This window comes from Malaclemys terrapin, chromosome 5 (assembly GCF_027887155.1).
Source record: "Malaclemys terrapin pileata isolate rMalTer1 chromosome 5, rMalTer1.hap1, whole genome shotgun sequence".
Taxonomy (NCBI): Eukaryota; Metazoa; Chordata; order Testudines; family Emydidae; genus Malaclemys; species Malaclemys terrapin.
Genome location: NC_071509.1, coordinates 15,154,611 through 15,171,051, shown reverse-complemented (window position 1 = coordinate 15,171,051; position 16,441 = coordinate 15,154,611). Strand labels below are relative to the sequence as shown.

Here is a 16,441-nt window from a genome sequence, read left to right as displayed (position 1 = left end):
TCTCTCAGTTTCACTCGAACATAAAAGAAGATCTCTCCCATTTGCAGAAACTCTCACCGGACAGCAGCACATTCCCCCGCCCCCACATACAACCACTAGTCAGCAACAATAATCACGTCACAAAACAAAATCTTCCTAACCCTCAAATTCCCAAAGAAACGCAAGCCCAGCCCTCCCCAAATGCCTGCTCAGAAATAGAAGGGGGGGCTTTGTCTCCTACACATTGATACCAGACTGATCAGTTTCTATTTCTGAGTCTCACAAACACAATGTTTATGTTTAGAGGTCCCAGCTGGGAAGGGGAACATTTCAGGAAACATCCTCAGGTTTATCCAAGGCCAGAACTAGGCCCGTAGTCTCTATCCAGCAAAGCAGATTCTTCCAGATGAATCAACAAGTGTCAAGTTACCTGGGCAGTATTTCCTAATGTGCTGGCAAGAAGATGCTCAGTCAAGGCGAAGGACAAAACTAAGAGCCATTGATTGGACACACTAACCAGTCAATAATTCCAGCAACCAGTCAGAGCGCTGACCAGCACTTCTATTGGTTAGCAGAATTTGGAAGCTCCCCCTGGTGCCAATGAAAGTACACCCAAGGACAGTTTTGTCACCATCAGGGCCAAATCTGACACCTTTTGAAGCTAATGGGAAGACTCCTTTTGACATCAAAGGGTGCTGGATTGGGACCTTTAAATTACAAGAATGTGATCTTTAGCCTTTAAAAATGGGGTGAGGTGAATCTATTTAAATGTAGGAAAAACCCACTTCTTTATACCTAAAATCAAAATCCGCTTAATTTCCTCTGCCTTCCCTCTAGCCCCATAATCCATAGCGGTGTAAATATCAGATATGAAAACACTGAAATCATTATTAAAAGGCTGGGATATTTGTTCATAAAAGAACTGAGCTCTAGACTTCAGGTGGTGTAAAAAGATCTCTCTTCTGCGGGGGGTCTTCCTTAAACTGTTGGATGAGGATACAGTGTCTTGGACTGAAACCACTGCTCTCTCGTTAATTTTGAAGTCGGCACGTTTTCCAAGAACTCGGTGTGTTTTTAATCAGTTTTCAAAAGTTGCAGTTCACTGGGTAGTTCTGCTGAATTATCGACTTTGGGTTGTTTGTTCCTTGCTCTTTAAAGTTATAACGAGCCAAGTAAAGACAGTCAAGTCCCCAAGCAATGTCCTTCACTTCACTCCATTCCCAGTACCTTTATCTACGGTCATCTTTATTTTATTGTGGTTTGTCTCCTTCTCTCGTGTCACTCTCAATTCTCAAGCAGGTTACAGAATGTGCTATGGCATAGTGAGCTTTTCACACAAAAAGTAGCTGATTGGGGTTTGTTTTGACAGGCAACGGCTCCAGATGTTGAATTTGCTGATGATATGTAGCCTTTTGCTTTGTTTTTGATGTTGAATTATCTGCTATTCCGGACAGTAGACTATTGCTCAGACTTTGCTTTTGCAATAGGAAAAACAATGGATTTTTTTCTTTTCACTCCATTGTCTTAATTAGAAGAGTTGGATTTATCCTTTGAAACCTTTTATGCTAGAAAATGCTGCTCTTAACAAGTCTAAAACACAAGGTGATTTGGCAATTTATGCTGCTGTTCTAGCTGAGACTTGACTAAGGGTGTTTGGGGATCCTATTTAAAAGGAACCAAGGGTAAAATGAAAGACTTCAAATGCCTCTTTGTAAAATAAATGGCCATGGGCTATGGGGAGCAAAGGGGGAAGAGAGGATTCTTATGAACATCTTCATTTTTTAAATTTGCCTTTCAGTCTGTTATGTAAATCATTTGAGCCACCTCCTGCTCTTGAAGGAACATGCACGAATCCCAGTGAATGGGAGACCTGGATACTCATCCATGGGCAGAATTCAGCACAGAATTCCGTATCTTACAGAGATGGGGTAATAAGCTCCTTTGAAACAGACACAGTGGGGTAGGGAATATCGTGTGGTCACGGGCAGAACTCTCCGTTGGCATTATTGTGAGCGTTGTGGACGTAAAAGCTGCAGAGGGTGGGTCAGAGAAGAGAATACGTATTATATTTTTCTATTTTGTGTGGCATTCCACACACCTACAGAACACAATCCAAAGCCCTCTGAAGTCAATGGAAAGATTCCCCTGATTGCAGTGCGCTTTGGATCAGGCCCTGATAGAGTGCTAACCACACACTATTGCTGTGTAGAAGAGTGGCACACGATACAAACAAGCTTCATTCATTACACAGTCATGACCTACCACTAACACAAATGATCCTTTTTATTGTTCTTTTCCCTCCTCCCCCACTCATCCCTACAAACAGGCAGTGCCTGGGACATAAAGTCTGAGTAAATGGCTTTGCTCAAGGGACTTCATGGGGGCCGTATCCTCATCTCAGGCCACAGAGCACTAACCTAGCTGCTGTTATAGCTTATGATCTGTACTATGGCTGCTGACTCTGCAAGAGGATTTCACCAGTGGATCTACGAAGTTGTGGATACACTAGCCATGTTGCTGCCTTCTCTCCAGACTTCACTCCAAACCCCCTTTCATCCCCAATCCCTGAGCACGGCTCCATGGCGCACACAGCGGCTGTGTCATTCCCCTTGGCCAGCCTCTCCAGGGCCTGTTGTGGGGCGCAGGAACAGGGTACCTCACTAAGTATCCCACACAAATAATTCACCACACAATGCTGGGTGGGCTTCCCCTCGCATACAGGAGAGTGGCAGCTCCACCGCCACCACCCGCTCAAACTTTTGAACGATAGCAGAGCTTGTTTCGTTATCTTTCTGAATATAATGTTAACTGTTAACCCAATGCAGTGGGTAAGTTTGCTTTTCTGTGCGGCTGCAGCTGTTTAGCTTGCAAGGTTCTTTTTTCTTTCCCTCCCCCTCTTCTTTGTTTTTGATTAGTTGTTCTGTTAGTCAGTAACATTGTTGAGTACATGGAAGCTAAGCTGGAGCAGGGAGGGTCCCCCCCCGCCTCTCTCTCCTGGCAGTCGCAGACTCCAGATGTTCAGAGTGCTAGTTGGGAAGTCCTGCTGGCGCCACTTAGGGCAGAGGGCAGGGGAAAGGCACGCGAGCTGGAACCCAAAGCACTCAGTCACTGCAGGATTTGGCACATTCCCCAGCTTTCTGCTGGCACATTCCCCAGCTCTCTCCTGGCCATCTGTTCCAAAAAAACACTTTCAGAACCTCATCATCACTCAGGATACAACACTGAGAGCAGCTGTTATAGAGGCAGAAGGAAAAACCATGCAAAAGGTCTCTTTGTGAGAGAGGAAACTGGGTTATGAATAACAGCAGAACAGTTGGAGCTCAATAAAAAAGTTTTCTGCTGGAATTTAGCTTCATATTTTTAATTCTCTATATATGTTTATATGTGTGTATACACACCATTAAAAATTAGAAACTAAAATATATATAGTATAAATAAAATATATACACACATACAATTGTATCTATGTATATGTGGAATTAAAAATAAAATGTATCTATATTATACTATAATCATGTTAAAAGTATATAAGGCAAGAAAATTAATTAATGATAGATAGATAGACAGACACACACAGTGATTTTCTTGCCATGCTCTAATGCCACTTAATTTTTCCTTTGCAGAGTCCAGCTCTAAAACAGGCAATTCTGTTCCAATTTGTAGGCAGCGTTTTCTGCAGCCTCCCTACCCCCACTCCTGGGACGAACGGGTGGTGATTTTCTAACATAAAAGGAATAGGTAGCGCAAGGCACCAGTCGTATGGCGCTGAAACATTTTGCTTAGAGATGAATTGTTCTCAGATACTGTGATGTGATGCATTAGCACTATTATGGAGACACAGCCCCAACGTAAAGCCACGGCTCCTTCCCTTGAAGATCTATCACACTCATTTTAGGGATTTATGAAGATGATTGCTATTCTGATAGTAAACACAGGTATTGATGATTGTAACACGTATCAGTGGTCACATTGCTAAATACCAGGTGCAGTGAAGTCTTGATCATCTGAACTCCATTTCTTCAGGGGAGGTTCATGATGCCTGGGGGTTTCTGGTAAGTAAGGTTCAGGCTCCCATTTTCCCTTGTTTGAGTAAAGCGGAGGTTGCTCTTTAAAAATAGCCACTCTGCTTCCCTGAGGTCGGCAGCTTAGCATGACTAAAAGAGGAATTGTCCACTTTGGCATGGGGAACCTCTCCTAGCTGTCTACAGCTGGGAAAGTAGCACAAGCTGCCTTTGAAGGCTGTAGAGAAACCCTGAGCTGGCGCTCCTCACCATCCCAATCCCACACGATTCAAAATTTTCAGCCATCCCAAGACACCCCAGGACAGCCTGGGCTCCACTGTCTAAAATGTTACACTTTCATCTGCTGGGCAGCACACCCAGGAACAAAACCACATCAACTCTGGGACAAAATAGCCATCTGAATTAGGTAGACAGACCAGGCAGCTACATACAATGATGTGCCCCCCCCCCCCCCCCGCACAACTAGCCCCCAGCAGCCCTTCCATGGCAATCATGCATTTTTGATAAACCTACGATTTGGAGCAGTATAGGTGCCAAAGGGGATAATGCTAAAGAGCAGCCACTCCAGCCCATGCTATTGCTGCAAGCTAGCGTTAACTTAAAATGCTCCAGCAGTTCTTCTGTCTTGAACTGGTCTAGCACCTGGATGCCGTAAGTGATCCTAGTTGCCATCATTGATCTTGCTGTCTGTAGAAGAGGGGCAGTAAGGGCGTGGAGTCCAAGTAAGTTCTTTAGCCCTTCTGCCCTTTGCGGGCAGTGGATTCTCAGGGCTCCAGCATATCTCTATGGATTCCATTGCTGCACTCCTCACATTTGCACTGGCCCAGTGGGGTTTCAAGATCACATCCCTTCTGCTTCATCAACAACTCAAGATGCAATGATGTTGAGCAGAAGGCTAGCACTGGAGTCTTTCCGCTGCATAAAAGATAGGATGTGGAGAGCCCGCACACATACCCCAAGTGCCAATAAGCACAGCTCCTCAGGCTGTCCCTATGCCCAGTGGAGGATAGACAAGAGCAAGGCTGGTGATCTATGTAGATCTATCAAAGAACCACAATATCCCTGATTAAGAGGGAATACAGCAGCTGCATGGTCTCCTGTAACTTTAGGTTCCACAGCTGGGTGTTGAGGATTCTCCCATGACCTCTCCACGTATCTCCTTCACACACGTCCCTTTTACATAGACTGTGCACTGGGTCTAGGATTTGGCCCTCATTTATGCGGAAGTTAATGAACACAAACCAACCAGATTCCACAGGCATCTTGGTCTATTGAAACCACTTCATCTGAAATGCTTCCCAACAATGCCCGTTTGCTAAGGTCATTAGTCAAATTGTCGAGGTCAAGAATTAGGGGACATCCATGTGAGGTTTTTTATTATTAGTAGTATTATTAATTTTAGTATTATTAATTAAATCAGCCTTAGAACTTTCTGACTACTGTGAGAAGAGAGGGAGGGCTGGGAAACAAATGAGCCTGATTCTGATCTGACTTAGACCAATGCAAGGAGGAGTAGCTACACTGAATCAGTGGAATGCCAGTGTAACCTACAAAGCTCCTACAACATCAAATCACATAGGATGCCTTCCTTTTGCATTCGCAGGGTCATTTATCTGCACTTGGCTAATCCATTCATTTGCACATAAATATCGCTGGCCTCCGTGCCTCTCAGCAAAGATTTCATAGCAAAGACCTGCAGCGAGATCTCCTATTACTAAAGCAGCATTGCATAACATCTATTAATGGTGCATTACGTAGTAATATATAAAGGACAGTGGGTCAAAACAATGAACGCAGAACCTGTTACGATCCCAATTTGTTTACTAATTGACAAAATTCAGCAATCCAAAGCCCTCTGAAGCCACGAGGAGTCTTGCCATTGACTTCAGTGGGCTTTGGACTAGGATCTGAGGCTGCCAGTCCTGCAAGCCTGTTTCCAAGCAGAACACCTCTGATGTCGAGGCAGCCAGGTTCCCTACTTTGTTCCCTTTTGTTTTCTCCAAAGACTATTGCTAGATAATTCATTTCTGCAATGGAAAAGGTCTAGCTTACTAAGATTGTTGTTACAGGTTACAGCATGGGATTCAAAGAGAATCTATTTTTCTACTGTCCATTACTGAGGTAGTTCATTTCTCCAGAGTTTCCCTGCCCCCTTTCCGGTTTTATGTTTTGATTCCATAAGGAACGAAGTAGTCTTTAAGCAACCAAATGTTGTTGTGGTAATTATTAATAATTGTATTTACTTAGTGTCATAAAATGACTTGATTGTTTGACAAACACAGAATAGGAGGTGATTTTCCTACCAAATAGTTTAAGGTAAATACAATTGTCTGCCTGTCCCTCTGCCAGCAAAAACTATTTTATTCAAAAACTCAGATCACAACTTTCATATTTCCAAAACTAAATTAGGGCACTTGTTCTACATTGTGTTACTCAAATCAGCATTTAGGTGCCATAAGAGCCGATGTAAGCGTCTCCATGTTGAGGTGAGTGCTCAGATCCCAAACTGGAGGCCCAAGTTTGAAAACTGAGCTCATCATTGTTAAAATAAGAGATCCTGCCTCTCCCTAGTCAAATCCTTACATTTTCATTCTCATCAAGAACCAAAAAACATTTTGAGTGGCACCAAAAACGTTTTCACTTTGAGCTCTGGATGTTACCATTTAATCTGTTAATAGAATATTTTGACTGAGAAATTTCTCCTATTTCTTTGTGTTTTCATTGCCCTAAAGAGCTTTAGGGAGGCATCTGTTTCTTTTTTCAGTGTAGAAAACAAACAAATGCATATTGTGAAGAATTTAATTACATTTATGTGATGGCTTTGTTAAACATTTTGAATAGAGATGCAACTGACCAGAACCCTGGAATATGAGAGTTTTCACAATCTGAACTGAGACTGAATCTAATTTTTGCAATTGGCCAGTAGCTCTATAATGGGCCATATTAAAACCCTGGATCCAGATTCCCCCAAACTTTGGGGCATTAAAAATCCAGATGCGGGATACAAATTTGCAGCTTGAAGCCCAGCTTTAGTTTTAAAGATGAGCTCAAGATCAGTTAATAGGAAACGCTCCACTTCTAAGATAACCTGAGCCCTGGCCCTGCAATGAGCTCTGTGTGGTCAGATCACTGCATACGTGCAGTGCCCTAGTGACTTCAAACCATCTCTGTGCTAGCACATGGGTTTGCCTGCATGGACCTTATTGCAAGAATGGGCCCTGATGTGCATTGTATACCCACATATACAGGACAAAAGGGGAAATGTAAAGGGGGCTTGCACAATATTCAGTAGCAGATGGTCACACACGCAGCTTCCAATACTGCTAATATAAAAGAAAATATTGATACCCTTATAACATCCCTGATATAGCACGCAATCCTGAAACATTGGATAGGATGCAGAAAAGAGCCACAAAAATGATTTGAGGGCAGGAGAAAATGCCTTACAACTTAGTCTATTTAGCTTATCAAAAAGAGGATTGTGAAGTGACTTGATTATAGTGCATCAGTACTTTCACAGGGAGAAAATATCATGTTCTAAAGGGCTCTTTGATCCAGTGGAGAAAAACATAACAAGAACCATTGACTGGATGGTCAAACCAGACAAATTCAGATTTCCAGCAGTGAGGTGATTAAATGTTGAAACAAACTATCCAGGGAGATGGTGGATTCTCCATCTCTTGATAGCTTCAAATCAGACTGGAGGCCTTTCTGGAAGTTATGCTTTGAGCACAATCAGCTGTTTGGCTAATCCAGCTGTTGTTCTGGAGTTGTTTGTTTGTTGCCGGACAGTGAGGCAAGATGCAGGAGTTGGTAAATTTTGGGTCTGATCCAGCATCACCGGTTTTATCTTTTGTATCTTATGCCTATTTCAAGGCAGACGTGTCACTGGTTAGGGATTTGGCTAGGTCAGGAATAGAGAAAGCCCCCACTCTTCAGTGATAAACTCTATGAAGCCCTATAAGGGCTATCTTTATCAACTCAAGAAAGACATGGGCATCATTATTGACAGCTCAATAAAAACCTCTGCTCAATATGCAGTTGAGGTCACTGCCATGGAGAGTATTGGAGGCAGAGAACTTGACATGATTCAAAAAAGGACTGGACCCTTATATGGGTGTCAAGACTATCCAGAGTTAATGATAACAAAAATTGTGGAAAGATATTAAACCTCATGCTTCAGGGTTTAAGCCAATCTCTAAGTACATGAGATCAGGATGAGATCTAATGCGAGGGGCAGATTATCCCACATCTACTACTGCAGCATTCCCACACCTTCCATTGAAGCATCTGGTACTGGCCACTGTCAGAGATGAGATACTGGACTAAACGGATCTCAGGTCTGCTCCCGTCTGGCAATTCCTATGTTCCTACCAATGCACCTACATTTATATGTCACTTCTCACTGTAAAGTCTAAGCACTTTTAGAGAGTACTGGAACTCCAGTTCGGGTACCTTTTGAGTAAGGGCTCAGTCCTGCATCTCTTTTTGTGAGGTGCAGAGCACCTTTAATTCCCAGTGCAGTCAGTGGAAGTTGAGAGCTCCTTTAGCATGATCAAGGGCTAAAAGAGCACTCCAGGAAGACAAGGCCCCTGCAGAGAAGCTAAATTAATTCTTTGCATTGTTCTTCACTGCAGAGGATGTGAGGGAGATTCCCACACCTGAGCCATTCTTTTTAAGCGACACATCTGAATAACTGTACCAGATTGAGATGTCAATAGGGGTGGTTTGGGAACAAATTGATAAATTAAACATTAATAAGTCACCAGGACTGGACAGTATTCACCCAAGAGTTCTGAAGGAACTCAGCTATGACATTGCAGAACTGTAGTATCTAACCTATTGCTTAAATCATCCTTTGTACCGGATGACTGGTGGATAGCTAACGTGACAACAATTGTTTTTAAAAAAGGCTCCAGAGATAATCCTGGCAATTATAGGCTAGTAAGCCTAACTGGTGGATTGGTTGAAACTATAGTAAAGAACAGAATCATCAGACACAGATGAAAACGATATGTTAGGAAAGAGTCAACATGGCTTTTGTAAAGGGAAATCGTTCATCATTATCAGTTAGAATTAGAAACATAGAAACCTGTGGACCAGGGTGATCCAGTCAATGCAGTGTACTTGGACTTTCAGAAAGTTTTTGAGAAGGTCCTTCACCAAAGGCTCTTACGCAAAGCAGGCAGTTATGGGCTAAGAGGGAAGGTCGTCTCATGGATCAATAACTGGTTAAAAGATAGGAAACAAAGGTAGGGATAAGCTGTCGTTTTCACAGTGCAGAAAAGTAAATAGCGGGGTCCCCCTAGGATTGGTGCTGGGACGAGTGCTGTTCAACGTATTCATAAATGATCTGGAAAAAGGGGTAACAGTGAGGCAGCAAAGTTTGCAGATGGTACTAAATTACTCAAGATAGTTAAGTCCAAAGCTGAGTGCAAAGAGATACAAAGGGATCTCACAAAACTGGGCAAGAAAATGACAGATGAAATTCAATGTTGATAAATGTAAAGGTATACACATTGGAAAACATAATCCCAACTATACCTATAAAATGATGGGGTCTAAACCTCTCAAGAAAGAGATCTTGGAGTCATTATGGATAGTTCTCTGAAAACATCTGCTCAATGTGCAGCAGCACTCAAAAAAAACCTAATAATGTTAGCCATGATTAGGAAAGAGGTCGATAATAAGACAAAAAATATAATGCTACTATATAAATCCATGATACACCCACACCTTGAATACTACATCCAGTTCTGGTCACCCCAACTCAAACAAGCTATATTAGAATTGGAAAAAATACAGAGAAAGGCAGCAAAATGATTAGGGGTATGGAACAGCTTCCATATGAGGAGAGATTAAAAAGACTGGGACTGTTCATGTTAGAAAAGAGATGACTAAGAGGGGGAGATGATAGAGTTCTGTAAAATCATGAATGGTGTAAAGAAAGTGAATAAGGAAGTATTATTTACCCCATAACAAATTAACCAAAGGTCACCCAATTAAATTAATAGGCAGTATGTTTACAACAAACATAAGGAAGTACTTCCTCACACAATGCACAGTCAACCTGGGGAACTCAATGCCCAAGGATGTTGTGAAGGCCGAAAGTATAATAGCATTCAAAAAAGATTTGGATAAGTTCATGGAGGGTAGTTTCATCAATGGCTGTAAGCCAAGATGGTCAGGGATGCAACCCCATGTTCTGGGTGACCCTAAACCTCTGACTGCCAGATGCTGGGACTGGATAACGGGCTGGATCATTCAATAATTGCCCTGTTCTGTTCATTCCCTTTGAAGCATCTGGCACTGGCCACTGTCAGAAGACCGGATTCTGGGTTAGATGGAACATTGGTCTGACCCACAGCAGCTGTTCTTATGGGTTTTTTATTTCTTGTCACTAACTCTCAAGGTAAAATTTTCAAAGGTGCTTCAGTGACTTGGGATCCAAAGTCCCATTTTTAAAAGTGACTTAGAGCCAGAATGAATTTGTAAATCTGAAGATGGGCACCTAGTGGGATTTTCAAAGGCATCTCAGTGAGAGACTGACTCTACACCCAGTGATTAGGGCAGTCACATAGGATGTGGGAGACTCAAATTGAAGTTCCTGCTCCATATCTGGCAGAGTGGGGATTCAAACATGGGTTTCCCACATCCCAAGTGAGTGCCCTAACTACTGGGCTATTGGATATTCAACATGATACATCAACTGTCATGTAAAGGAGGCCAGAGCCTGTACGCCTGCTCTGAGATCTCCTTCAGGGTCAGGCTCTGCTGGCGAGATAAGCGGGGGGGACACAGTAAGAGAATCCCACTTGGGTTTTGGTTGAGCTGCTTGTTAGCTGTAGGTCAGCATCAGGTCTTAGGGGGCTTTGTACACGCCCATCAGAAGAAACTTAGGTGTCTATGGTGGTAGGTAGCAGCTAAGTGGTGGTTTTGAGAATGTCCGTGATGCCTAAATGCTGGATGTAGGCACCTAAAGAGGCATCTAGGCACCCATTACCATTGTGAATCTAGCCCGTAAGTGCCTAAGACACTTTTGAAAATGAAATTTAGGAGCCTGACTGGGAGTAACAAAAAGTCTCCATTGTACTAAAATTTGTTTGGAAATGCAGAGTGGGTATTCGGCAGTGGGTTTGTGAGCAACTTCTCTATGTTTGAAACCACAGCTCTGAGTTCTGTGTGTTGTGATGCAGTAATGAAACATTGCAGTGACGCTCCACAGCTGAGTGCAAATTCCCAAACTAGGTCTGTCCCTCATGTGATTAACAGATTTATGCACAAACGAATGCAAGGGGGACATTTCACTTCTGAAGGCCATGAAGCACGCCAACCAGAAAGATGAATGCAGTAACTCAAGTCACTCTGTCGCACAACTCCAGGTTGTCCCATTTAGTTTCCCTTCCATTCATAAATCCGTGTTCAACTTCTGAAACTAAAACAGATCCCGAGAGGGCTTTGAAAATTCACAAGGCTTTTCAAATATGAGTTTTGTATTTAAAATCACTTCAGCTTTTAGCAGTTGTAGCTGGATTCAGCACATTTATCCTTTTGCCACAAACCCTCCCTAAAAACACACATACACTCACTCTTCAAGATGCCTGTCCTACTGCATGCTGTTCTGTTCTATCCAAGCTCATAGGCCTCGCCCATCACTGTGGTATCTGAGCGTCTACAATTCGACGCTTTGCAAATAATTTTTCATTTTTAGTATAAATTTGCTTTTGGGGACCCATCTGGCACATGGCCAAGAGGAACCCCTAGTTTGTGCATGTGAAAATGGGAAACACAATTGGCAAGACAGCCCTGACGGGGCTTGCCGCTCTGAGTACAGTGGCAAGGAAGGAGAAAGAAGAGATGGAGAGGATTTGTGGGGGAGGCGATAATGAGATTTATAGGAGGAAAGAAAGGTTGAGGGGAAGAAGGGAAAAAGATTGTAGGGGCAGAAGCATTGACGAGTGGGGGGCGGGGAATCAAGACAGCTGCATGAAAAAATAAGTATGTTTTGCAAAAAAATCTAAAACCATTTTCCCCAACATTTTTCAGTTTCCTGGGAGAAGGAGGCTCCTCTTTTCATTCCCCTTTTTCCTCATTTCCCCCTTTTTTTCCATTTTGCCACTAGAAACGGGGGGAGGAAAGGAGAGGAAAAACAAAATATGAAAAAAATAGTTTTACTCTTTTTGGTGAAAAATCAAACATTAAAAAAACTTTTCATGGAAAAGTTTTTGTTTTTTTTAAAAGGCCACTTTTCATTCCAAAAAAAAAAAAAAAAGGCGGGGGGGGGGGGGGGGGGGGCTCATGAAAAACTTGAACCAGCTCAACAAGGATCTGATCCAGGCATGATTCTGCAACCCTGGCTCTCTCTGAGCAACACGTCACTCTGTGAAATGTCCTGTGAACTCCTTACTCACAATGAAGCTTTGAAGTCAGCCAGAGCCTGGGGGCTCCCCCGAGACCGACTGCTCGGCAGTGTGAGCTTGGGATTCACCATCTGCCCCACAGATTTCAAGGGGACATCCTGCTCAGTAAGATGCTACTCATTGGAAATAGCGGTAGCAGAATCTGGCCCTTAACGTTCTGTGTCTCCATCCTTGGGACACCATATCATTCAGGTTCTGCTGAGCTCACCTAACCTTTCCTTCTCAGAGCAATTAAGCCTGCTCCTGCCCCACTGAAGTAAATGGGAGGAATACTGCCATGGACTTTTATAGACACAGGATTGGGCCTTTAAAGAACAAGCACCTGGTGTCATTGAAAGAATCCCCCACTCACCAATATGTTTACCGCTGTGATGTGTCATTTCTTTCCAGGAGTAATAACCAGGAGGGAGGATTCAGAAGACTTTCCAACCAGAGTTCCATCCATTCTTGGGAAAGGTTGCATGATCCAGATGAAGACTGCAGCTTTTTGAAAAGACCCCTTTTCAAGACGAGAGTTGGCAGTGGGACTTTCTCAATCTCTGGAAAAAAAAAAATGGAGATGTCTTTTTTTTTTAAGCCAGCCACCTTTTAGTATGTGCAATTTATTTAGCACTTTTCCCTTTGCTTAACTGGGAAATGTTACCCTCTCGGCTCATGTTGTACAGTCATTTTGTTGTTGTTGTAGCTGTTGTGCCAAAGACTTGATGGAGCTTCTACACTGTGTCTAGTTTTGCCTTAAATGTTAAATCCTTGAGCCAAAGAAAACTCAGAAATTCCGTTTAGGTAATGTTGAGCGGGCCAGTTTAATCAGTGACATATCTGAATTTCTGAATCCTTCTCTAAAAGTTTCCTCTTTTTTTTCTCCTGTTCATATCTATCTACTTGCAGCCCTGGAACCAGCATTCACAGCCGGAAAAAACCAGGACACACCAACACTTGCTCCAGAGTTGATCTCTCTTTCTTTCAGCGATTTCATTGTTCTACTTCTTTGGCAATTACCTGGTTTTCTTCCTGCTGGGAAACACGTGCATAGGGTAGAAATATTGACACAAAGTGAGTGCTGAAACCAGATCTATGCTTTTTAAATATAAATATATCAATAAATAAAAAGTGCCACGTAAAGCAATAAAAAAAAATCAATAAGACAGTTCAGATAGGCAGCATGGTGTGTAGCAAAACAATTCAGTAGTTGTTTCGGTTTTGTGAAGTCATTTTTGGCTGTTTTTTTTTTAAGTAGTTAAAAACCCATGTAATGCAAAGGCATTTGAATCCTATACTGTATTTTTCGCTTCAAATTGAAGTAAAAAAATTAAGAACCATTTGCTTGGAGTAAGCAAACTTTATAGGTAATGCAGTTCATATGCAAGACATCTGCTAGTGATGGAGGACAGAATTCAGTGTCAGAGTAAAAGAATATGGGTTTGTAAAGAAAGGAGATTAACATATTTTGTTTTCACTTAAGGGTAAAGGTTATACCTCAGGGGACAGATTCAGATCTCAGTTACACTAGTGTAAATCAGGTTTACTTACGTTTGATTTACTCCAGTGTAACAGATCTCAATCTGGCCCTGTGTGTGTATGTCTGGAGTTGCGTGGGGGAGTGGGGTCTCTTCTCTTCATTATATGAACATGTAACTCTTAGCAGCCTCTGCAGGAATTATGCATGTGTGCAGAGGGGAGATCAGACTCTGTGCTACTAAACCATTGACCGGATATCAATACAAAATCCTGAACTCATCAGTTGCCATCTGTTTATTTTTCTGTCTGAGCTCACCAACTTAAAGAGATCTCTCCTGGCTTTCGTGGCCCCTGAGAAGGTGGTATATGAAGGCTGAGTGGCTGTGTGGTATCCGCCCTGAAGAGCGTTTGACCCTCCATGACAGAGCACTGGACTCTGGGTTGAGGGCTTGTTCATTGGAATGCAGATTTCCAGTGAGGGCATGGGAGAATTCCCAGTTGAAATGCTTGAAGCGCCCTTGCATGATACTTCCCATTCAAGGGTGTAAACACATCTCCCACAGCCCGCACAGTGCTTCGGAGTCCCGGCATACTTCAGCAATGCTACCAGAAGCGGAGCAACCACCCAGAAATCTCCTGTGGTGTCTTATCAGCAATCACCATAGGGATACTGGAGGGAATTGCTGCAGCTTTGAAGATCCACTGCTGAGAGGTACCAGGAAGATGGGAGGGGAAGGTATGAACTGATGGATTTAGTACAGTAGAGGAGAATTAACGGAGCTGATAGAAAAACTGGGAAGGAATTGAAGGATTGAGGGGCAGGGAGGAGGGAACACCACAACATGAGCGAATGTGGATACCTAGGGGTGCTGATGGAAGTTTTGCTCTGGGGCCTAGCGACAAACTGCTTCGACTAGCAGTAAACCTGCCCTCCCATTGGGTAAATGCACAGAATTCGGCTTGGAACCACTGGTGGGAGATAAGACTGACACAGTCAGCCCATGCTGTTTTAGATGTAGTTGGGGTAGCACAGCCAGTTCTCTGATCTGGAGTAGAGTTGTATGAAAAATTCAGAGTGGGCACTTTTTAAAGGAATTTAGTTTCCTTTTCTGATCGCAAATTGTCCAGAAGCAGTTCACCATTTTGTAAGGTGTGTTAGTTACTAATTATTCATTATTCATTACTTGCTAATAGTTCTTTTTCAGGAACTGTGCAGGAGTCACAAGCCGAGCTGTACTGCTGCATTCTGGTTGGATATCTAGGTCACATGGTATTGCGTGTGCTCTGATTAGGGGGAAGATAGAATCAGGATTCAGATTTACAAATTCCAAAACTCACTTTCTTCTAATATTCTCTACCACTCACATTAAATTTGCTGCTCCTGCCATAAAGTCCTGCAGAGGAATGTTCCCCAAATGCTAATACTAATGGAGTACTGCCAGAACAAAAGTAATGTCAGGTCTTCAAACGTCCATAAAATATTTTGTAGATGTTCACTCAGCTCTACTCTGGACTCTCAATGGGATACATTTACCTAAAACTAGGGAACTACAATAGTTCTTGCCCAATACCACCGCATTACAACACGATTGCCAGCAAAATTAGCAATATGGCAATATTGATAGCCCTAAGCCATGTCTTCACTGAGAATGAATGTGAGTTTTTACCATGGGATAACTAACACATGTGTGAGCTATGCCATTGTAAAAACATAGTGGAGACAAGGCACTGGAGTTTTTTCTGCGAGGTAAATTAGGCAAGATCACCCATAGGAAGGAGTATAGTGCTGACCTTGACTAGCTACCTCCTGGTAAAGGCTACCAGTGCTTTATCTGAGATAACTACCCAGTGTTTGTTCTCGCTCTGTAAAAAAGACACCTTTGTGCCAGTGAAGACAAAGCCTTAATATAAACGCTCCATTGGCTGTTACACATTTGTAATGCTATATCAGTGAGCTGATCTAAGAGATGACATATGTGCCTAACACCACCATGCACTCTGCAGAGCTTATCCGAAGGGAAATTCCGTTGGCAAGTTGACTTTTCCCTTGCAATAGCCCAAATAAATACATGTGTTGAAGGTAAAGGAAAATGGGAATATGAACTGTGCATATCTGAATTTTAAAAGAGAGCCCTCCCCCACCTTGCCCTTATTTTCAATTTTTGGGTTCAGTTACACAAAATCTTGAGATTTGCAGGGTTTAAAGTAAAGAACAGGATACAGCCCTGAAGCTGCATGTTTCCTGGTTGCTTACTTTTGTGCCCTGAAGCTGAACTTGTTCCTCGACACTGTTGTCCTTTTAATTTACACTTGAACAATTTGCCAGAACTCAACTGTAATTGACCAGGAACTTCCATAATGGAAAGAGGCGACAACATGTTCAATAAGTAATGACGACCTGATCCAGGCAAAAGGGTTTCTAGTTTGATAATGCATTTACTACAGCACAGAGTGGTGCTCACCAGGACTACTAAATCTAGCCACTATAGGCTCATGGAGCCAGATTCTGATTTCGATTACAAGCAGTGAAAATCCAGAGCACAGTAACTACAGTAAAGTCAA

General features: G+C 42.7%; 1 protein-coding gene across 1 annotated transcript in view; it reads left to right on the top strand.

Annotated features, from left to right (window-relative positions):
* Window positions 1–13,740, top strand: part of ATOH8 (atonal bHLH transcription factor 8) — a 32,732-nt gene extending 18,992 nt beyond the window's left edge. Inside the window, exon 3 of the mRNA XM_054030912.1 lies at window positions 12,812–13,740. Within this exon, the coding sequence (XP_053886887.1) occupies window positions 12,812–12,817 (6 nt within the window). The 3' untranslated portion in view covers window positions 12,818–13,740. The remainder of the gene's footprint in view (window positions 1–12,811) is intronic.
* Window positions 13,741–16,441: the final 2,701 nt, after the last annotated feature.